This window comes from Ictalurus punctatus, chromosome 27, assembly GCF_001660625.3.
Source record: "Ictalurus punctatus breed USDA103 chromosome 27, Coco_2.0, whole genome shotgun sequence".
Lineage (NCBI taxonomy): Eukaryota > Metazoa > Chordata > Actinopteri > Siluriformes > Ictaluridae > Ictalurus > Ictalurus punctatus.
Window position 1 is genome coordinate 1,056,389 of NC_030442.2, and position 23,612 is coordinate 1,080,000.

Below are 23,612 nucleotides of genomic sequence, written 5' to 3' on the forward strand. Positions count from 1 at the left end.
AGTGGTATTCAGTGTTACCAAATTACCTCACAACCATTGGCTCTGCTCTGCTCTTTTCTGAACTCACAGCACAAACAGTTGCACAGACCACGGCATCCCCAATCAGGTCATCGATTCACAAGCATAGCGCTGAGGGACCACACCGAAGTACTAATGGCCCAAGACAACAAGTTGACCAGCTTACATCAGTGAACCAGCTTTGTTGTGATGTGCACATTAAACTTTTTATTGTCATAACATTTACGTAGTACTAATGAAACAATGACAGCAGATAATAATGTCTTTGGTGTCACAAATAATACACCAAACCAAATACTACTGTCCTAAATGGTTTATCAGTACACGAGGTGCATCAATATTATGTAGGCACTCTATTTAATAGTCCTGACCCTGCAGTTAGTTGTGTAAAAGAAAAAGGCATTACTAACTAGAAATTATTAAAAGCACAAGTGTTTACTTTCACATGCACCATCAACCACCAGGATGCACTGTGGTCCCCCCTTTTTTTTTAATCAAGGTAAACTGACATTATTATGCCTGCTGTGAAACTCTACTGCTTTACAGTAATATAACACAATAAGGCAAGCAACACCCTCCTTACCAGGGTTAAAGCAAATTTTCCAAGTTGATCCAAATGAATTAATAAATTACTACTAGAAGAGGGGGCTAAATACATGTAGCTTTGACATAGCAGTTCATTAAGCCTCTTCAATTATGGGCTTGAATTCTGCATGTAAGGCTTGGCTGAATCAGAGTGAAGTGAAGTGGAGATGGCAAATTCTGGACTCTAATCCCAGAGTGCAATGCAGAGTGCAATATGACACTTGCTTGGCTAGTTTAAATGATCAGAAGTCCATTTGATGAGACAATATAGTATTTATTGACTTTACACTGTGTTATGTTGCATATTATTTCATGTAACCAGAAGAGGGCAGTACAGAACATCATACTCAGTGGGCTGAAGCAAGAAACGTTTCCATTGGCAACCCCTAAAATCTTTCTTTTTTTCAGTTTAGAAGTGGCGAATAAAATGATTCAGTGCATTACCAAGCTCTTTAATATGCTTAAAATATCAGTAAACTGTTTTATGCATTGCCACAAAATCCTGTTATGAACCAGACTTTATCCATCTCACCATGTGAATCAGTAAAACATCACCGGGGGAAAAAAACAACCTTCAAACACTCTTCAGTTGAAGTGGAAGCCCACAATGCACCACTCAGTACTCTGTAGGAAACTAAAACCCAGCCATTGAGAGCTGATTAAGGTGGTAGATGAGACGTGGTTAAAGGCCGATTAAGAGGGCTGCTCCATGGTCGTCCCCTTTGACCCGTAGGCTTTTAGGCTTTGGGACACTGGGAAGATTTCAGTCTTTGAGGCAAGCAGTGAAAACAATGAGCCTTTTAGGGATAACAAGCGAAAAAGGCCATGATGACCACATTCAAATTCCTCACTCCTCTATGCAACCTCCAGACCTAATTCAGTTATGTGGCTGATAATAAGATATACCATGGCCTGGTGAATCTCACATCTACACCAAGAAGTACAGTTTGCTCATATTGTGCATCGTATGACAAAACTAATTCAATGACAACATTTATATCCTGTGGGAAACGCATCACATCATCATAATCTGTCATGTTGCCATGATACGTTCCTTGTAATAGTGTTCTGCGAGAATGAATCCTAATCATAATGTATATTACATTGATGTTACTCTCCTAATCTAAATGATAGTAATTACGTTGATAAGAAATGGCACAAGTGCTAAATTACCACCTGCAGTGCTGCATCAACATAGTGGTGCTTTAACACCTACAATGTAAATGTCAGTTCTTACAGTGATGAATTAAGACCTACATTGCTAAATTACCTTAAAGCAGAGAATTCTAAAAGAGGTACAGCCGGGGTTTAGAGGTACAGCCATCAATGGGTTTAGTCTGTTGTTACTGCTTGAAAAACCCACAGTTATTAAAGTTGTATTTATTGAGTTAGAGTTCTTATTGTTTTTATACCCGGTTTGTTTGCTCACTTGAAATGAATCCAAATCTCAATAACTAACTAACTAACTAACTAACTAAATAAATAAATAAATAAAAGCCTATAGACTGGATCTAAAGTCAGGTGAAGATTCAGGACTGAAATGCTCTAATAGTCAGAATATACTTGAATAATGAGGCTAATGTTTGTAGAGTTCATGAAATACATTTATTTATTCGTTTTTGTTTGTTCTTTGAGTCCCTGGTGGCAAAAGGTTTGAGAACCCCTTCCTTAAAGTATTTATTTATTTATTTATTTATTATTGTTGTTATTATTATTATTATTATTATTATTATTATTATTATTATATACCCCAGATGTGCTATTACTATTATTATTAGTAGTAGTAGTAGTAGTAGTAGTAGTAGTATATACCCCAGATGTGCTATTATTGTTGTTGTTGTTGTTGTTGTTGTTATAATAATAATAATAATTATTATTATTATTATTATCATTATTATTATTATTATTATTATTATGCTCAAGAATGTAATTTCAAGAATGCATGTTCACACACACACACACACACACACACACACACACACACACACACACACAAATCTAGTTAGTGTGAGTGACTTGAAATAAAGCCAGCAGTGTGTATTCTGATGCTTGTGTGATTGTGTGATCCACCTCCAGTGGAACAGTGTGATGGTCTTGAGCAGAGCAGAATGGTCCAGAAGGCTGTCCATGGAGTGCGCTGCTTATCGCGACTGCCCAATAACACACTTCCAGCAGAAAGACCCCGGCATGCAGTCTCAGTATCGGAGCGGTTAACGTGGCTGTGTGTGTGTGTGTGTGTGTGTGTGTGTGTGTGTGTGTGTGTGTGATGAAAGAGGATTCCAGCTGTATACGCGTATGAGAGGTAAGACCTGGGGGTAATTTATTCATATTTATAAACACATGTATTGGTTCGCGCGCAGTTACTCCGCGTCTTTGGAGCGTATTTGCACTGCGCACTTCCGCTGCGGTGTGGATGTTTACTCCACTCCATTACTCCTTTCCTCTGTTTTGTTGTTGTTGTTGTTGATGATGATGATGTGCAGAAGTGAAGGTATATGACTAGTGCTCTTTTAGGGTTTGTTATCAGCTGTAGCAAAGCAAACGGCGATAAAGGAGCGGTCACAAAACCAAACCGAGCCATGAAATGGTTTATAAACGCAGCCGCCAGACCAACCCATCAGCCAGCAGCAGTCTGGTGCTCACTGCGTGGGTATCAGCTTCATGACGTGCTCCATGTTCCAACCACACGTTACAGAGAATGGAGCTGTGATTGGATCTGAGCCAGTGCAGTGCCTTTTAAGACTACTTTTATTTCCATCCACTGAAATGATCTTTCTGTGGAACGCAACGCTGCGCGAGCGACACGCCGTGGGAAGCGCCCTCGCGCGTGACCGGTATCTGAAGCGTGTGTAACGTCGTGACTGTTTATTGGCCTGTTGTGATCAGGTGACGTGTCAATTAGCGTGTCGCGTGATATAAAAACAGCACCTGCGGACCGCGCTGTCAGCCTTATTATCTTCAGTGAGACTGTGGACCTCTCAAAACTACTCTGGGTTTTTTTAAGAAACGCTGAATCTTTTCAATAAATAAATAAACAAATAAATAAATAAATAAATAAATAAATATCTTTACTTTTCTGTCCCTTTAAAGAGAGAGAGAGAAGTATTTTCACACTTTCTGTGTGAAGTGTTTAGGGGTGGATCCTCCAGAGGTCTGACTGTACACATTGTTAATTTACAATTAGGCAGCTCCGCTCGTGACTCGCTCTCTTCTCGGCCGAAGGGAGATGGGTTTCAGAGCCTCGCTTAGCTCAGGTCCGGGGGATCTCGTGTGGATCTGGAAGAGGAGCCGGAGACGAGCGCTGCTCCATCTCTTTCTCTGTCTTTCGGGTCCTGCTCTCCGCTGAAATTTGGAGCTCACGTCGCGACTCCTCTTTTCGCTATGGCGGACTCCGAGGAGTCAGAAGGGTGTGCTAAAAACTCAGAGCAGCTCTCAAGCATATAAAGAGCTGCTTGAAGTGATTACTAAGGCTGGATGAGCTTTTTTTCTCCCCAATGAAAATAAATCTCCCTCACACTGCAAAAAACTCCACTTTTTTTCCAGAAGTGAATGACAAAATATCACGCTTCTGGGGGAAAATCATACATAACACTGCGATGTCTGATTATCCGGCCATCGTGGGGAATGGACAGGACGGCTATTTAGCAATGCTGAAGGTGGAGGAGGTTCTTGCAAGCTACCTCACTCCTTTGTTGGCAGTTAATTTAGTGGGGCAGGCTTTGCCCTCCAAGCCATGTAAGACCACCACGGCATAGGTGGGCAAGGCCTATGCGGTAGTGGGTTTTGCTTTTGGGTCACTGCAGACAATGACAGTGTTGCAGGCCTACCAGACAGACCTGCTGGGCGAGCCGGACATACGGCGGCACTCAGCCAGTTCCTTCCCTGTTGTGTCGAGTTCACCAGCGCTAGTGCAAGGGAGGCACGGAAGGCGAGTGTGACAGTCGTCGCCTGCTACTAGGCCTGATCTGAGAATGGTCATAAAGGCCAAGCAGACAAAGGAGGAGCGGTCTTGAGGGGCCGTGGAGGGACGTATCAGGGGACATGAGGTTATTTGGGCAGTTAGCCCCCAGTACTACTGTCTGGCCTCCCCTACATACCACATACTCCCCTACATAACACATACCAATATCGGGTTCTTCCCTTTGGGCTAGCTTTATCCACAGTAGAGGTGATGCTGGGTCAAAGCAGCGCATCTCTAATTGGATAGTGGAAGCAGTCTCTGTCGCTTATTTACGTGTTTTGCAAACACGAAAATAACTTTAACAACTTGGAACTGAAATGTGAATTTATTCTATATATAAGAGGGCAACAATCCAAAACCAGCACACAAGATGCCATGACCATCTCAGTCTCCACCTGAATCAAAGATGGTGGCGTATAACCTCTGTTGAATATAGGATAGAGATTATCAAGACATTTTGAAAGTAATACACCTTAGATTATCTCATCGCGACTGATATTAGCTGCTCAGACGTTCGTTCATTCATGCATCTTTATGGTCAGGTGTGGCGTGGGGACATGTTGCAGGGCACCATGCACACAAACACAGACACAGGGGCAATTTAGAGTAGCCAGTCCACCTACTGTTGGAATTGGGAGGTTGGAGAACATATGAGAATCCACAGAAACGGTAAACCAAGCTCAGGATCGAATCAGGGACCTCGGCGGGGTCAGGTGGCAGTGTTACCTGTTCATCGTTTTATAGTTTATCTCTGAAAACATCCATCCATTGTCTGTACTGCTGAACTTACACAGGGCCATGGGGGAGCCTGGGGCATGAGGCAGGGGCACGAGGGAAGGGATATGAGGCAGGGTAAACCCTGGACTAACCCATCGGAGGGCACAATCGCACACAAACCCATTCACACACCATGGACGATTTGGAAATTCCAATCAGCCTACAACGCATGTCTTTGGACTGGGGGAGGAAACCAGAGTACCCAAAGGAAACCCCGAAGCACGGGGAGAACGTGCAAACTCTGCGCACACAGCGTGGACGCGGGAATCAAACCCCCAACCCCGGAGGTGCGAGGCAAACGTGCTAACCACTAACTCGAATTCCACAAATCATTTTTAAATCAAAAGACGTCAGTGTCCTGACTCTCTCAAGCTCTGTACCTGCATCACGTTTCCACATCAAAGAACGCGGTGTACGAGAGATAAAACAGACATCAAAAGCTATATCAGACAGAATCTGGGCGAGTAATACAGCAGCGAGGACGCAACAGCTGCTGAGAAGGACGTGCTACTCCGAAATGTTTACAGAACATTTGAATCACATCTATATTGGGTGATGCAAATCGTTTCATTTTTGATACCTGAAATAATGAAGGAACATCCGCGAAACGCGGAAACCTGCGCAATTTTATGCCTTTCTTCCTAACGATATACTAACTTTTACACTGATATCTGAGAACAGCATGAAGTACTGTACCTAGAGCCAACTTCCTTGTCCCGCCACATTCGTAAGTGTCCCACCCACTCTTTAAGCGGAGAGATGGAGTCTGAAACCTGTAAGCCATTATGCTAAATTATGGCACCCTAGACTTTTTCCAACATGCACACTGGCTAAATTATCACAAGGAACAAAAAAACATGGTCTAATAGCATATATAACGTGGATGTCTAAATATTTTCTAATCACGTGTTTGTCCAACGCAAACTTGCACTGAATAGCAATCAGCAACACCAGTATGAGACCAACGCCGGTGCCGCTCCTCTTATATGATTTTAAAAGCCCAATATAGTTATATTAATTTTGTAATGGGTGCTATTTTCTCCTTAAACCCACCAGAGAGGGTCGTTTTTCACTCGTAATCTTCTTTCATTTCTTTTAGCCTCTCTTGTGCTGGCCCAGTGGCTTTCCACACGGAGGATATTAAGTTCCGTATATGGCTTATTCAGCTCATTAACGTTGGCCTCAAAGGAACATCTCGGTGCTTTAGGAAACGAAGGCAGGGAGCCAAACACTGATTATATCCACTGCTACGGATACGGCACGACGCTTTGCAGTACCCTTTCCGTTTGTTTATTGCGTCGGGATGTCAAGCAAGAATTTCACTTTTTACCATTTTTTGTTAACGAGGTCTAGGCGTGGGTCTTATAAAGAGGACTCGGTGTGATCTAAGGTAATAGCGCCGCGTTTCAGGGTTAATGCTCTGTGATTGAGTGCATTCCTACCTTGTGCACAATAAGCTCCAGATCCACAGCAGTCCTGACCAGGATAAAACAGTGACTGAAGATAATACATGTATGAATGAGTGAAGGGTTAAGAGCTAAGGATCTCAACACCGGCCTTCAGGTCGTCCTGCAGTTTGAACACAACGTCCTTCACTTGCGTCACCAAATACAAATTCCTGCAGACTATTTATTATTTTTTTTTTTACTTTCAGAAAACTTGCCCGAAGGCTTCAGACTAGGAGTGTACAGCTAGACTGTGTTCCCGCAGGACAAAACAACCAAAGGTGAGGTTGTTACTTTCATATGAAGCTTGAAATGAAAGCAAAATACCCCAAAAGACTAAGAAACCAGCTCATAATGTTCGGGCAAAGACAAAAATGAGACGCATGTGAAGTGTTTCTCAGTGTCTGCATTGGAAACGGGTTCACGGTGGTGCGCACGCATTTCTGATCTGCAGCATCTGCGATATGTGGACATTACGCCAACTCCGCTCACGGAAAAAAGACCATCTTTGTTAGCATTACTCGAATAGGAGATCTCATAGGCATCTCATTCCCCATCAGCCCCTGCACTCCACAAGAGATCACGTGCACCTGAGTCACGTTAATGTCTTATGAGCACTGGTATTAAAGTTCTGACATTTCTTGCGGCTTGTCAAGTCCTTCTTCATGTTTCCAGAGATTGCATTTGTGTATTTTGCACGAATCCAGCGTGTATCTGCGCGTGCTTTACTCCAGGAGGCCAAACAAAACATAAAAAACCATTTCTCCCACATTACTGAGCATTTCTTTCCCGTGTTTCCAGGGAATAGTGGTCGGGCTCACACAAACAAAACCGGTGTAAGTAGACTGCACCCACTTCCATTTTAAATCTGAATATGAAAACAGATAAGAATATTAAGTGCAGATGCGGTGGCGTTGTGTTATGCCACTTAGAGCATATTACTGATGCTTTAAAAAAAAAAAAAAAAATTTTTATCCCTGACTTTGACCTGCCTTTCAGATGCAGTAACATCGATTTACTCTCTATGGTAATATCTACACTTACTGAATTTTAACGTTTTCTTCACCTGAACATGTGACTCGGGTTAGCTCGAAAGCCTCGAGATGCAGAGCTTTATGAGACTGTAAAGATTTCGTGTAAACAGTGCCTGATATTTTGTGAGGTCGGTCCCCTCTCTTTGCTTCACGCAGAGTAATCCAAACCAGGGCTGCTTTCTGCTGGTGATCATTAGACATGATGGTGATTCATGTAAACGCCGAGCGCACCATAACCGCAGATGTACAAAGACGTACAATTTCTTCACTCGCCATACTAATATTTACTCGTGTGTAGGTCTGGACATCGTACTTTGCTTGATGTAGCGCAGGCTGATTTAGGCATTCGGTAGACATAAAGCATGCACAGTGCATGAACAAGAGTCGATAACAGTGAATAGTGACTACTAATTTTCTGTTTATACCCTAAAAACTGGTGAATTCTCGAATCTAATTGGTCAGGAGGTTTCTCATTTCTATGCTAAGAGCTAATTCACAGGGCAGATGCGGCACATAATCTAAGACTAGATAATAAACAGATTAAAAATCCTGCTGTTATTTAACAAAGAAAAATAGAGCATAACATTTTTTGGAAGGAGTCTCCAGTGCCAGCACTTTTGCCTGTCCATTCTCAGATTTAAAAACAAAAAAAAATTGTAATCAATTGCTACATAAGTACTTTATGATGTTTACAGGTCCTTTCTAAAGTCGAAAGGTTTCGGTTATTGCCACAACACGCTGCGTGTAAAACAAACTTTCTTTTATGCTCTGAGGCGGAATCAGAGTTTGGATCCTTTGAGTTATTTTTTTGGGAAGGTTGTGAATAAGTAAGTGTCACCTTGGCGGGTACTTGGTGTGTTTGGAAACGCTGACTCATTTAAATCTCTGGTTTATGACATAGTTACTCCTCAGCTCGTATAAATCATCGGCACAGTCGGCAGGCGACCTTGTAGACTTTCCAACTCTGAATTACCATTTAAAAGGCCTTTTTTTATGGCCACTATTTATTTCAGAGTTCTTGGCAGGCTGTTTGGTCATTTTCAGGCCCGTCAAGCAGAATTCACGGTGTCAGACACGTGTTTGTATTCCAAGGGTTTAAACAAATGCTCGAATTTATGGCTGGTTATTGATTACGTCACTTCATTGGCTAACAATGCATGCGAAATGACAACGAGCGGTGAGGAAATGAAGCAGCGCAGGGCGCAGACGAGCAACACTTTATGACGCGTTCAGTTTCATAAGACACTTTTATGTTGAAGTGTTATGTTAACATAGCTAAGAGCTCGAAAACCCAGAAACAGAATATCACACAAATGACGAGGGAAAGAAAAAACCACTAATGTTGGCCAAGCAATTTGGTTTAAGTGCTCAGGTTTTCATTTTTATCATGGACACGTTGAGTATACGTGCATGGAACACATCCTTTGGCTCATCCCGGGAGAAATGAACGGTCTGTGTGTTTTCACAGTTTAATAATGTATATATAATTCTATATAGATTTGACTGACGATACGTTCTATTCTTTTCTAGGAAAACCACAAATGCTCAGGTATTAGTGTTCACCATGGAGGGCTTACAATGTGAGCCTTGTCAGTTTGGAGGGGATGAAACCGAAGCACATAAAGGAGCAGAGGTTTTGGAAGAGCACACTCTTCCTCCTGAGACTTGGAGCAAAAATTCAAACACGCCTACAGGACCAGTCCATTCTTCAGAAGTGGCTGTCGAAGACTCAACCATTTCCATTCCTTACTCTGAACCTTTGTTGGGTTTAATTCTGAAAACGCCAGCTTCCGTGCAGCCCGTGTGCTTTGGTGGCAGTCCAGTCATGCTGCCTGTTGAAGTGCAACTAGCAGGGGAAGTAGACCCTCAAACAATAGCCACACCTGTAATTACACCTACATCAGACTGTATCCGTCTACCAGTGATCTTTGATCAGCCTCATATGCAGTGTTTAAGCTGTCTGTCCTCATGTCCAATCACTCCACAGCAGAACCTTCCGCAGTCACTGCAGCAGAATAACGGACTCTCTCAGAACCTGTCACAGAGTGGCGATGGGAAGTCAAATATGTCTCAACCTTCAGAGAACACCGCCACGCACAGCTCTGAATTTTTAGCTGCTTTGCGAGAATTTTTTCCCTTCCTTAGAAATTACAGTTCCTCAGCCTGTCCACGGAGTAGTTTGTTTCCTTTAAATGCCTTTAGTAGAGGTTTCATCCCCCCAGACGCCACTTTGTCTCACCTCTATACTGGTTCTCCGTTGGTTTCCCTGCTTCCTCCTGCCACCTTGCTAGTCCCCTTTCCACTTGTTGTTCCTTTGCCAGTGCCTCTACCTATACCAATCCCAATCCCACCCTTTCCGGACTCCAGAGCAAATCATTCCATGAAAACAAGTAAAAGCACCCAGACCATAACAGAAGACATTCCAGTGTGTACCCACAACATAATGTCTGGCTATGATTTCCTGCAGTTACCAACTCAGCCTCCCCCTCCAGCTTCTCAGGAAGAAGTGCTTGACCTCACAGTTAAGGTTGTGCCAATTCAAACAAAGCAAGAAGCCCAGTTTTCTTTCTGTCAAGACAACGCTCTGGACCTTTCCATGGCGAACAAATCACGCCTCGAGCCAGGCAAAGACTCTAAGCTAAAACATCATGGAAGGAATTCAACGAATGAAGAATCAACAAAGCTGATCCTGCCCGTGAAGTGTCCGCAAACACGAGTGACCGGTCAGTCGAACGGCTACTCTGATGTGGGGTTTAGCATGCAGTACGGATGGACAACACAAGAGCATTTTAAAAATTATGCCATAAAGTATTCAGGCCAAAATGGCAGAGTCATGACGCCAAAGCAGATACCAAGAGTGACTCGGTCTACCACGGACACGTCGGTCATGTTTTGTGAGAAGCTAGTAAGGCCACCACAGGGACAAGTTTTAAAGCGCAGAGTTGTCAAGCAAAAGAGAATGAACTCTCAGAATATAAATGTTCCTCCAATCAAAAAACAGGATTTGATGACATTTCTTCCGAGCAAGTTCTAGGAGTTCCCGATTCAGACATTGGATTGAGCTTTTGCAGGACCTCAGCCATCTCGGTTGCTTTCTTAGAACCGTAGCTGGGTTTAATTCTCAAAATGCCAGTTTCCTTGCAACCTGGCTGCATTGTTGGTCGTCTAGTCAGGCTACCTCACTTCAGCACCGATCTTAGATCAGCCATATCTGCCATATTTAAGCCCGCTGTCCTCATGTCCAACCCATGAACAGCAGAACCTTTCCCATTTACTGCAGCAGTACAGTGGAGTCTCTTAGAACCCGGCGGCGCCGTCGGAACGACGTCAGAATGGAGGGGAAATCAAATATGCACTAAATGGCCAAAGGTTGTTTTGTTTGTTTGTTTTCTTTTTGAGCTTGTGTTTTTGTGCAAGTACTTTAAAATCTCTTTTAGGTTTAGAAAAGCAAACTATTAGAGCTTAATCATATGAAATGACTTATATGCCATGCATTAGTTTTTAACGTATTCACTTACGCGTCAGCCCTAACTCCTGTTTGTTTGTTTTTTTCTTAACTCGATATTTTCAGATTTCGAATTTGCAAGTTTGGAAAAGTATAAGGATATGTTTTCCAAGTTTTCTGGATTAGAGCATCTGCCATGTTTAGAATAGCTATAATCCGTTTCAAGTAGCGGTCACTGCAGGTGATCCATGGTGAAGGCCCAAGTTAAATATCAATACTACTAATACTATCTATCTATTACAGTGAATCATTTAAGAAGTAAAACACGGCGTCAACGATATCATTGTGAAATTTTATTTTAAAAGGTGTACTGGAAATGGCTATATTTTTAAAAATGAGGTCAAACATGAACCCTCTTTTCAAGTTTCGTTCCAGTGAAATATACGAAAGAAATGTGACCTTTTTTATGTGATGCAAGCAATTTACGCTGTTGTAGAAAAGTATACAAATAAATGGAAACTTGAACCTGAGAATAACAGAAATGTAGAGATGCCCTAAGAACTAACAACACACGTATAAATGTATACCTTTTTTTTTTCTTTTTCTTTTTTTTTAAATAAAGAAAAGCAGCATTGTGCTCATTAAGATTGAAATAGCATCAAAACACAGAAATATGAAACAACAACAACAACAAAAAGAAAATAGCAATAGATCACTTAGCATAAAATGACTGGGATTAGATTATCGTGACTGAGCTGAGAACTCGGTCACACGTGACGTCAGTGTGAAGTCTGATCATTGGTTTGGTGAAATGGTTCCCCTCATACGGATTTACAGTTCAGTTCTATGGTAGCAGGGTTAGGCTTGGAGAATTTCACCCCACCAACAATGTGCGTATCTGCGTGTACATTTCTCTGCCGATGAACTCACACCCCGGGGGTTATTCTTAATGAATGAATCAATGCTTAATTTGGTATCCTTAAAGTACTATCCTATCTATGAAAAGGTCCAGTGGTGTGTGTGATTCCGACTGAAACCACCACAGATGTCTTCAGAACCTATTTTTGTAAACATTAACCCGTATATAACTCGTATAAATAAGGATGATTGTATACAGACGTTTACGTCAATTGAAAACATTTTGCTAAACTGTCTGATAAACGATGGCCTGATTTAACAAGTGGATAAATAAATGAAAAAAGCATAAAACATTGGCATCTTGAGGAGTAATAAATTAAAAAGGAGAAAAAAAAGCAGTTGTTCCAGTATATTTAAACTGATTTGTGCTAACCCCCTCGACTTCATACTATATAATGAAACACGGATAGCTGCCTTTTATATGTTGATCAGGTCTTGCTGCAGTAAAAGCACTCCTGATTTAACAGTAGGAAATTTAGTTTAAATATAATTATAGTAAACGGTTTTAGTGGTTATTTTATAACAGCTTTGTTCAATGTTACAGATTTTTTGTTGACATATAAACGAGCGTGTAAATCTCTCTACTAAATAATAAATGATGGTTCCATTACCTCTTGTGTGTTTTGTGGGGGTTTTTTCCTCCTTTTTTTTTTTATCTCTAAATGAAGGGAGTACAGTATAAAAAGCGGGGGAGGGGGGGTGGTACAGTGTCAGCATGGTTCTGTCACAAAGAAATCCTTTGGGATTCAGCTTAGTCCAGCTGCTGAATAGTACCTGCATTGTTCCTTCTCACGAAAACAGGCGCTGAGGTCGGTAGTGGCAGTACTTAACCCGCGTTTGTGTCTAAAATGATCCCTATTAAAAAAACGGTGTTGTGAGAGGAGCATTTTGTCCCCCTGCTGTCTAAAAGACTCTTTGACAAGCCCGTCTCACGCATGCTCGACGGTTTGCTTTATTTTATGATTGTTGTTGCTTGTTTTTCCAATGTTCACACTTCAACTCATTCAGCTCAACTTTTTCGAGACGAGGGTTTGGTGTTTACGTCAGCTCCAAGCAAATCCATCTTCATGTCCTGGTCCGGTTCTAACTGCAAGGGGACTTCATGTGCTCGGACGCCCCCCGCTGGAGGCCGAGTGCGTTCGCCGTGCTCGAGTGACTCCGGCTACAGTTTGCCCTGTTTCAGTTTTTCAATATGATGGCACAGTTTAAGAGCAGGACCCAGCTTTAGGCCCATGTACTTCATGATCATGTCACTTCGCAGCAGCATTAAAGCCTTGCCATCGATCTCCTGCAAGCAGAAAACAGCAGAAAGTCGAATGCTATTTAACAAATGTGTCTTCATTCTAATGAATTTCCTGTAAGGCGTTTAGAACAGGTCTTATAATAAATGGCAGAGACATTTTATATCGCATGTGTATACAGCGCCTACATGCTTCCTGAAGAGTTCGGCGTGCGGCGCTAGGGCCTGAGGGTCTGCGTCCCGCACAAACTGCATCACTTCCTCTATGCTCCATGAGGACGGGCTCCTGTTGGACGCCTCTCGCTCAGCTGTGTGGTGATCTGGACCGGTGGTAGAGCTGGCAGCTGAACGAACAAATACACACACACACACACACACACACACACACACACATACACACACACACAAGGTCTATGAGTATTGTTCCACTTGCACTAAATATTAAAATAAGTACAGCTGCAATCAAAATGATGCGACCCCCAGTGCAAATCAGGTTATTATTAAATTCGGCTGATCTGTAGCATGATAAAGTACTACCTCTAGTGTGTAAAAGGGATTACGGGAATATTTTTGGTGGCATAACATTCAACTTGGCATAAAAGTAAATGTTAGTAAATCTCTTACATAGCGTACCTTCCACTCGTCTGAGCATGCGTGTGGTGGCCAGCTCAGATGGGTTGGAGGTGACCCGGCGCAGAGGGGGTTGCTGGGGAGCGTAGTGCGGGCTGTTCCCGGCTGGATTGCGATGCTCGGTTGTACCGCGCAGCGTGGGAGGCCGAGCTGGCGCAGAACTCGTGTCCATGGGCTCCTCAGAGAAATGCTGCTCAGCAGAGACACTGTTTTCCGAGGGGAGAGTTTCTGCTGAGAAGAAGCAGGGACCGGGGAGACAGGGGACCAGACTGAAGTATGTACTTACTTTGGACCAAAGTACATTACAGTACTACAGAGACCAAACAAAAAGCAATTCTGCGTCCATACGTCGATCGGTGCGAATCACCAGCACGTTATCAAGCATGTTCACGGGACAGCCGAATTACATACCCCCACAAACCTCATAAAAGGCAAAGCTCACAGAGAGCTGAAAACAACAAAATGACCACTAAATGGTGAAAGAGCGCCTACTAAACATGGCACGTGCTAAAACTTCCAGCAATGCAGCGCAGCCGGTGCCGCGTATTGACCGCCTTCGACACACACTAGCCCTTCCTTCTGTTATAGGGTGCCATCACTTTCTTTTGTGCAGTCTTATTCGTTTTCATTTATGGTTGTTTTTGTCGGATTGTTTTCACTGATATGAAACGTAGCCGTTCAGTACATTTCTGCGTGCGATTCAAATAAACTAGGCCGTGTGCATAAAATGACACAAACTCGTCAATTACATGACTTGAAGCTGCTGAACTACGTTTCATGATGGTGAGTCTCCTAATACGTGAATTTACACAAACTCGGGAGCTCTCGCAGAAAAATAGAAAGCAGCACACTGAGCGGTTTTTGGATGATTACGTATACACACACCACCACAACCAAAAAAACCCCACCACCAAACCAAACGCTGTCAAAGGTCCTACAACGTCTGTGGCACTTAATTAGGTAACAATGTGGGTGCTTTAATTAAGCATCGGGGGGCTGCGTGAGGGATTTGAAATGGATGAATACAGAGGCACTCGTCGCTTAATGAGGGAAAGAGAGGCGGCGAACTCTTGCCACGGGCTTTTCAGCTGCAGCAGCAGGAAACACTCTATCCCGCCAATTAACTTGAATGCTAATGCTAGATACTGTAAGAGGCACTGGGGTGTGAGCCCAAAAACACCATTCATTCGGCTCTGTGTTAAGCTGTGAGGTTTAGCCATGTCTGGGCTAGGCTTCCTGAAACGTTCGTACCGCTAAGTACATCGTTATCTCGTTTGCTAGAACATTCTTTAATTTAATGAGCGTTTCCTGAAACCCTTCGGAATTAACTTAGGGTGTAAACTCGCTCGTAAATTAACAAGTAAACTGTTTTTCTGCGATTAAATGCAGTTCCACCCGAAACAGACAGAGGTCACTAATTTCTATATGAAAATCTTCCAGTTATATCGAGTAAGTGCGAGTCATTGCCCTAGTGTTAACTTGATGCATTCATTTGCGTGGCTTACATCAACTTACGTACTTAACGCTCGTCCTTAACGTCTTCGTTACTCACTAAGATTCATCGTTATCGGGAAACTCACCCATGATTGGTTCTATAGAGTCTGCAGAAACCCAGCTGGCTTACATGCAACCAATAAAGACATCAACAAACACGTCGACCGTCCACACTTTCGCTCTCTCCCAACTCTCAGACAAACAAAGTATGAGTATACCTTCTGAGGGGTGTGTGTCTGTCCTCGGTGGGTTTGTAGGAGTCGGCGTGCTATAGGCGGAGGAGTCTCTGGTGAAGCGTCTGCTACCGCGCACTATAGACAATGCTTCCGACGTCTCCTCCTTCACTGCAAGACGGACAACACAACAATTGTCATTTATTACTTACTCGCAATCAAGCAACATCCTGTAGGGTCAAAAACATCCGCGTTTCCATCAGCGTCCTTTGATATTCTGACCAAATGTACGGAATGTAGATAGACAATATACATAGATAATATGATGACACAATCTATTAAAAACCCCGTTAACACTCTCTCTCACTCACCTGACTTGCTCCTGTCGTAGGCGTTGAGTGTGTTAGCGGTGAGTGGATTGAACGGCTGGCTGCTGAACAGGTTCTCCGACTGCAAATGGTGGCACAGGGTCTCGAGGAAGCGTAGCACGAATGAGGCGCTGGAGGCTCGAGGTAACTTCACATAGTGGATCCCTCCGTCAGAGCGAACTGAGAAAGTAGGCGAAAACATCTCTGTATTTCACACGGACTTCACGTAATCGAAACCCAACAAACAAAACGTTCATTTAACAAAGGGAGAAAAAAAATGTAGCACCGTCGCTAGGGTGGAAGTTTTCCGTAACGACACGTTTATTGAACCTTTGTTAAAGGAGTCTCCGGTGTGGACGGGACGGTAACGCTGTAACTTTCGAACGGACAGCGGGCGTGAGATTTTGCGGTTGGTGTCGTACGAACATCCGTCTTAAGAGAGAACGCGAGGGAACTGTTTACAGCTGCTATGATGTAAGCGACATCGGGAACTAACTAGTTTTTTGGATAGTTTTTCCTATACCAGCACACCCGTCCGTCTCGTTATCCTCTGATCTGTATCCACACTGACACGACACACACCGTATAATGCCTCCATCACGTACTTCCTTTAGCTTGGCTGGAAGCACAATTCACTAATATTACCGGCTGGTAGAGTGATAAATATTTATTGAAAAGGTTTTACGATTTCAGATCATACATAATGCAGGTAACAGTGTCCTCATTTGAGCTGTCTTTATGTTGTATATCAGAATCTAAACACAATCTTTAACGAGCTTCTTGAGTTCGGAACGTTGCGAAATCCCAATCCCAGCACGGCCAAGCTGCTACTGCTGGGAGCTTGAGCAAGGCCCTTAACCCTCGACTGCCCAGTCGTATAACCGAGATCAAATGGAAGTTGGTCCGGATGAGCGCGTCTTCCAGATGGCGTGAACGTAAAACGGAACTGGACGTCGCAATGCGTCGCCGCAAACAAATCAAACTCCCAATTGCAATTCCTCGTTTGTAAGTCGCTTTGGATAAACTCGTTCCGTCTGAAACCTGCCAAAATCGAATAATGTTCGGTTTAGTTTAGTGCATGTAAACTAGACCTGTCGCAATTTTTTACTGTCATGAACACAACGAATGACCGAGTGTATTTATTTACTTCACGTCCTATTATTCCACTTTTACAGCACAAACAAAGACGAGCAGTCCTGTAATAATGCAGATATTTACCACTTAACACGAGTAAATGAAATTGAATTAACCCGTTCCGTTTAAAAAAAACAAACAAACTCCAGTGTATAGAAATTTACAGAACAAATTGTGGCTTTGATATATGAAACATCACTAAAACACAATAAATACACTAACAATCATTTAACACGACAGTGTGAACTACAGAAAAAAAACGTATGCAGCTAAAGTTGTGTTTTATTTATGAGTTATGTTTAATTCATTTAAGATAAGTTATTATTTATTTATTAGTATGTGCTACACGCTCTTTTCATGTACAACCGGTAACACCGTGAACATGCTGCACACCTACACGCACATCACGGCTCAGTTTCTCTGCCACTCGGTTTTCCTTACACGTCCACGCAAATGCAATTTCCACATGCTTCCCAATTCAGGAGAAGCAACGCTAATTCGATCTCATTTCTGGAGAAAAAAAAAAGAGACTGTTTTGCATAAGGACATGATACAATCCCATGCAAATACTCACTCACACTCACTCGCGTTCAGTAAGCACTTTATCCTGCAGTCGATCCTGGTACACACCCTGGATGGGACACCGTTCATTCTTACACTTATTCACTCCTGGGTAATTTCTCTTCGCCAGCCATGTTTTTTTTTTCGGAGATGGGAGGAAACCAGACAACCCGGAGGAAACCCTGATGAGAATAGGAAACTCTACGGAGAGCTGAACCCAAGCTCGGGGTCGAATCAGGGACGCTTCCCCTATGCAAATAAATGTCTTTGCAAATGTCATTTGAATTTTACTGAGCTAGAGCAGTTTGTGTAGCCTATATTTGCATGTAAACAAACAACAAACATTTGAACTGACGATGCGTGTATAGTTACACACATTATAGTTCTTTTGTACTTGAATTCAGCAGCAGTTATTAGGCCCTCTTATCTGTTCGCAATATGAGGGGAGATTCCTTTGTCACTATTCCCAGTCTTCAATTGTGAGGGTTTGGCTAAATTAAGGAAGCAGACCATCACAACAGATGGCCACACCGACACACACACACACACACACACACGTAAGTATATGCTTCCCCCCCGAGAGAAGCCCCAATCTAATGCTCCTAACCAGGTTACACACAATGTCATTCTTGATTACCATCAGCGCTGCCCAGACAGGCTTCCTTTCACAAACACACCACGAGCTGCTTTCCTTTATAAGATTTTCCTCTTATTAATTCGTACGGACACATGAGCTTTCCAAATCTCGTATCGGCACAGACAAGCAGACACAATTTTATCTAGGAAAGTAATATAGTCGTATTTCATAAACGCGCCGGCTTGGCGGTGTACGGGATTCGTAGTCGAGCGTGCATATTTCAGCTCGCGCAACGACTATATTGCGACTGTTTAGATTTAATTACGTGTTTAACACCCACACCCACACACACACACACAGTCCTACCTCGGATGATCTCTCCGCCGTCTGACTGCGACTGCAGGAAGCTGAAGAGCGTTTTGGGCTGGTACGCGCAGTCCACACATGCTTGCACGGCGTGCTGCAGCACTGTGTTCACCGGGCCGGGCCCGAAATGATCCGGCAGCTGCAGCATCAGCTTCCGGTCCAGATGTGGGCCGCACTCGCCGTGCTTATTCACGTACACGCACACTGAAGAAGAGAAAGACTTCGCTGTGAGACGAGATCGACTTCGCCGTCTAAACAGTGCACGGCAGATTCCGGTTCGAAAAATTCCAGCGGCACCGGTGGGAAAACCCTCACTGGATTAATGAGCACGGTAGCACGTAATTGCAGTCGCAATTAACGGAATGTTAGGACAGCTGTTTCCGTGTTATTCATTCATTAACCCCGAGCAACAAATACATATGCTCTGGTTCCACTGGTGGCGCTTTTAGCGTAAACGGCCTTAAAGGTCACACTGATTAACACAGGAGTGCATTAAAGGCAGCGGCTTCATAGGGGTTTCATCTTTTAAGTATTGTTGCCCGTGGTAACCAACCATACACTACAGATGCTGCAGTCAGGTTTAAAATCAGTTAACACCACATATATTCAAACTGAAGACATACCTTAAAAATGTCAATTCAGACAAAGTAGGCTTTCTTAAAGGCCCTCGGGTACTAAACCCGCCTGTACTGCATTTACCAGTAACGCTGCACTTTCTTCTTTTCTCTAGGCTTTATGTACGGAAATTATGCTTACACTGAAAATCTTCACATGGATTAAAAAACAAAAAAAATTTACATACATATACACATACATATACATATATATATATACACATACACACACACACACACACACACACACACATACATATATATACATATATATATATATATATATATATATATATATATATATATATATATATATATATATATATATATATATATATATATATATATATATATATACCACAGTTAGGCCAAATCCCAAATGGCTTTCTATTTACTATTTATATTCACTCCACCTAGTGTATAGTAACGGGTTTGCACTTCGTACATAATGCATTACATAATATATCACATATAATATACAATATATACACACACACACACCTAGACAAATTGCGCACAGGGATATCGTTGCTACACTGTATACAAACGGGTATACAAAATTGCCTGAGAGTGAATATACACACGTATAAAGAAGAAAGGTAATGGAACACAGCAGCTCCTCTATAGGTCAACGGTTCTCAAAATGGGGTCCTGGAATTAGAGCCGGGGGGCGGGGTGTTTCATTTTGAAAATCACAATTATCCCAGATTTGATCTAATGTGTCATGTTCAGCTTTCAGTAGAAAGCTCCCTGGCTGTAATAAATACACAACCTGTTATTGTATGTATTTATAATGTTCAGGAAATAAATCTGTACTGAACGGGTCCATGAATTTATTTATTTTTTTTAACCAAAAATGTTTGAGAACCCTGATACAGACAATAATTTATGGTTCTACATCCTTGACACATTCTTATCGTTTACATTTACGACGTTTGGCAGACGCCCATATCCAGAGCGACGTACGATTAACTAATTTTTAGATCATGTAGACTTTTCGGTCAAAGTGAGTGATAATTAGAGGTAAGAAGTTCTTATCTTTTTGCCAGCTAATTTCTTTTCTCATTTGGTCCTCGGTAAAAACACACTCTCGTGAATCAAGATGAACTCGGTGGGAACTCGTTGATAATGGGGACAAGTTTCTGTGCAGGCTGGGGAGGACTGTCCTCAGTCTGGACGGATGTGGATGTATGTGGACTGGCCGTTTAAAAAAAATTATTGTGGCGTACTAGCGCCAAATTACTACAACTAGAACTTTAGTGTCGAAATACAAAAAAAGAGAAACATTTCACCAACTGTATGGGAACTATATCGAGGCCGTCGCATATACACACGTGAAGAGACAAGAGTTACCTGTGGTCAACACTCCGGAGTCTTTGGTCATTTGGAGACTGGAGAGTCGGCCATCCGAGACAGACGAGGACAGAGACGGACTGGACAGAGGAGGAAGGGCTCTCGGTTTCCTCTGGAGAGACACGGACAGTAAAAACGACGTTAGGAGAAAACAAAGGCCTGGGTTTGACTATCAGCAAGCTACAGTTAAAATTGGGAAATCTGTTTGACTATTGTTAGTCTCCTGTGCTGTGCTTAATGAAGCGTTCAGAAGGAAATGATCCTTCACTGTGAATAAACACTGCATTTGGATAATCCCTCCTGACATGCTAACCAACATTTAGTCTCATTAGCAAGAGCCTAAACAAAACAGTACGACTCATTTCTGTTCAGTTATTTTACTCCCTCTGTAAGCACCAACGCTTGGTTCTGATTAACTCGGGGCGGGGGGTTTGGGTGTGGGTGTGGGGTCCTGTTCTTTTTACTAATAGCAAACAGTCATCTAAAACTAAAACGGTCATTCTTTTGTCACATTTACAAAGAGAAATCGTTTTCTTCGTCTTCTTTTGGTCTGAAATATATATGCCGATCTCTCGCATTCATAATGAACTGCCATAAGGAAACGTCATAGTCTCATATTTACTGTCGTAAAATATTTACGTTGCATTTCCTTTGTAGATAAATTGTCAAATCGCCTACAAACCCTACACGTTCATTTCTTTTTTCCGCTCAGAGTCATGTTATAAAAATGCGCTTCATTGCGGATGGATGAACGTTTGTCGACATCGTTTGGAGGGAAGCGCGTTAACCCTCCTGTGACTCCTACCTTGCTGCCAGGTTTGGGTCCTCTCTTTTTGTGCAGCCTGGGCTCCAGGTGTTCAGGCTCGACGCTCTTGTGCACGCTGCTTTGCGTTTGCGTCTGTCCGTTCTGTATGGCCTTTAGCATGGCGATGGTCTGGCTCTTGGGCCGGCGGCCCCGCACGCCCTTCCTGACGGGCAATGGGGGCAGCGGGTGCGGAAGCTGGTACGGGGATTGCATGGAGCGGCGCCACGATCGGGACGGGGACAGCGAAGGAATCGGGCTCTTAGGGAGAGCACCTGCAGCAAGGAGAAGAAGATGAATTAGACTGGCATATATATGATTTTTTGTGGGTGTATACACATATATTATATAAACATATATACACAGTATAGTACGTGCATATCTACAATAATGTACAGGTTTTTACAGGCTACTACAGCGAATCTGATTGGTCAGGAACTTTTACGCATACTTGCCGATGTTAGAGGTCGACCGATAAGCGGTGGCTGAAACTATCGGCTATCTGCTAAAAATCCACAGCAATAGCGTTTGCGTCGGTTACAGGCGCGGCTGAGAAGGAGCCGCTGTCATTATACTGTACGAGAGCGGCCTCTAGAGGCGAAATAAGAACTACCACTGACCAATTTTGTTGTGTTATTTGAAGTGTTTTTTTTTTATTCATTTTAGATGTCTGTATTTTTATTTGTTATCTGGAGTGTTACTTTTTGGTTCTGTTTGAATGTACATCTTTTATTGACTTCAATATTATTAGCTAATAGTTCATATATATTAATATTTATTTCACTGAAAAAAGCACAGTACATTTTCAGTGCTGTACACGGTACAGTCATTGCTGTTTATTTTTGCAATAAAGTTCAGCAGTGTTTTCCTCCGAGTGTTACATTCTCATTCAGTATCAACTTTAATAACTTTAATAATAATCGCTTGATTAATCGGTTATCGGTAAAATCCACTATCGTCCGACCTCTAGCTGATATGGCGAAGTGTAGCCTTTATTTAACATTTAGCCTACAGAAGGAGTCTCCAGTGTCAGCACTTTACGTTTTCTGCAAAGGACGCAGGAGTGTGTGACAGGACAGTTAGGCGGAGTTCTCTGCTTGCGCTCCCAAACAGGATCCTCTGCGTATTATAACAGTCGCGTTACTGGTCCGTAATAAGTTACTGAGCAAGCACACGTAAACAACATGCCATCATCATCGACAGTGCTAACCCCGATCACCTGACATACAGGTATGCCCGTGTGGGGGGTGGGGGGGTTTCCACACCTTGTCGGCATGTATTACATCAAAATGCACTCATCAGCAAACAGACAAGCCTGTTTACTCCCGTCGCGCTTTTCACACGGTTTACCGTGTCTGTGTGACATGCAGCTGTAAGCTAAAAAAACCCACCTAAACAGACATATGTTTACTGATCTTATCACCAGATTCTCTCTCTCTCTCAATCTCTTTGTTCCAAAAAATTTCCCAAACAAAGCTACAGTCCTTTCTCAACGTGAATCGTTTGATTCCAAATTGAACGAACGCAGATGTATTCAATGGGAATGGTTTCATGGGCTGTTATGTGAAAAAGAAAACAAACAAACAAACAAACAAACAAAAAAAAAACATTTTTATGAGGAGAAAACGCTACTGGAAAACAAAAACGTCAGAAAATTAGCGTAGAGTAAATCCAGCATCTAGAAATGCAGCCGGTTGTTCATCTTAAATTCATCAAAGCCTTTCATGGAGAGACCTGATGATAAAATATTAATCTCAGCTCCAAGCTTTCTGCCAGTACTAATCAAACAACTCTGATGCCTTCAATTCCTTGCCTTTCTGGCCCACGTCCACACACACACACACACACACACACAGGACGACCGAGGATCAGATATCTGCAATTCAAAGTGTCAACCAATCCATCAATGAAAGGTGCAAAATGGCACAAGGAAAAGCTTTGTGGAAAACACACAAAAGCACCCTTTCCCCCTCCTGTCCTCTCTCTCTCTCTCTCTCTACCTCTCCTCTCCTCTGTCTCTCGCTGCTTTCTCTCCTTTATTGGCTCTGTACACCGCATCGCAAATGAGATCAGATAAAGTGCTCATATTTCAGCAAGGCTGAAAGGGCGCCTAGCTT

The 23,612-nt window shown here is 42.7% G+C and overlaps 2 protein-coding genes across 5 annotated transcripts in view; one reads left to right on the forward strand and one right to left on the reverse strand.

Annotated features, from left to right (window-relative positions):
* The first annotated feature begins 2,597 nt into the window (after window positions 1-2,597).
* On the forward strand, window positions 2,598-12,815 carry si:ch211-161f7.2 (retinoic acid-induced protein 2). Of its 2 annotated transcripts, XM_017459254.3 has the most exons (3): window positions 2,598-2,905; window positions 6,996-7,067; window positions 9,351-12,815. In XM_017459254.3, the coding sequence occupies exon 3, from the start codon at window positions 9,385-9,387 to the stop codon at window positions 10,852-10,854; it is 1,470 nt and encodes a 489-aa protein (XP_017314743.2). In that variant the 5' UTR covers window positions 2,598-2,905; window positions 6,996-7,067; window positions 9,351-9,384; the 3' UTR covers window positions 10,855-12,815. The 2 variants fall into 2 exon arrangements, with proteins under 2 accessions (XP_017314743.2, XP_017314744.2); XM_017459255.3 differs by lacking the exon at window positions 6,996-7,067.
* scml2 (Scm polycomb group protein like 2) overlaps window positions 11,606-23,612 on the reverse strand; it is a 29,820-nt gene continuing 17,813 nt past the window's right edge. The window contains exons 7-14 of one of the 3 annotated variants that reach the window (XM_053676590.1): window positions 21,499-21,770; window positions 20,694-20,805; window positions 18,727-18,930; window positions 16,092-16,268; window positions 15,766-15,891; window positions 14,048-14,284; window positions 13,613-13,767; window positions 11,606-13,471 (exon numbers count right to left, since the gene is read on the reverse strand). In XM_053676590.1, the coding sequence (XP_053532565.1) occupies window positions 13,346-13,471; window positions 13,613-13,767; window positions 14,048-14,284; window positions 15,766-15,891; window positions 16,092-16,268; window positions 18,727-18,930; window positions 20,694-20,805; window positions 21,499-21,770 (1,409 nt within the window). In that variant the 3' untranslated portion in view covers window positions 11,606-13,345. The remainder of the gene's footprint in view (window positions 13,472-13,612; window positions 13,768-14,047; window positions 14,285-15,765; window positions 15,892-16,091; window positions 16,269-18,726; window positions 18,931-20,693; window positions 20,806-21,498; window positions 21,771-23,612) is intronic. The other 2 variants (XM_053676591.1, XM_053676592.1) reach the window with 2 other exon arrangements.

Bases quoted from the DNA above. Each gene is read 5' to 3' on its own strand.
- si:ch211-161f7.2 (XM_017459254.3), top strand. From the start codon at position 9,385: ATGGAGGGCTTACAATGTGAGCCTTGTCAGTTTGGAGGGGATGAAACC.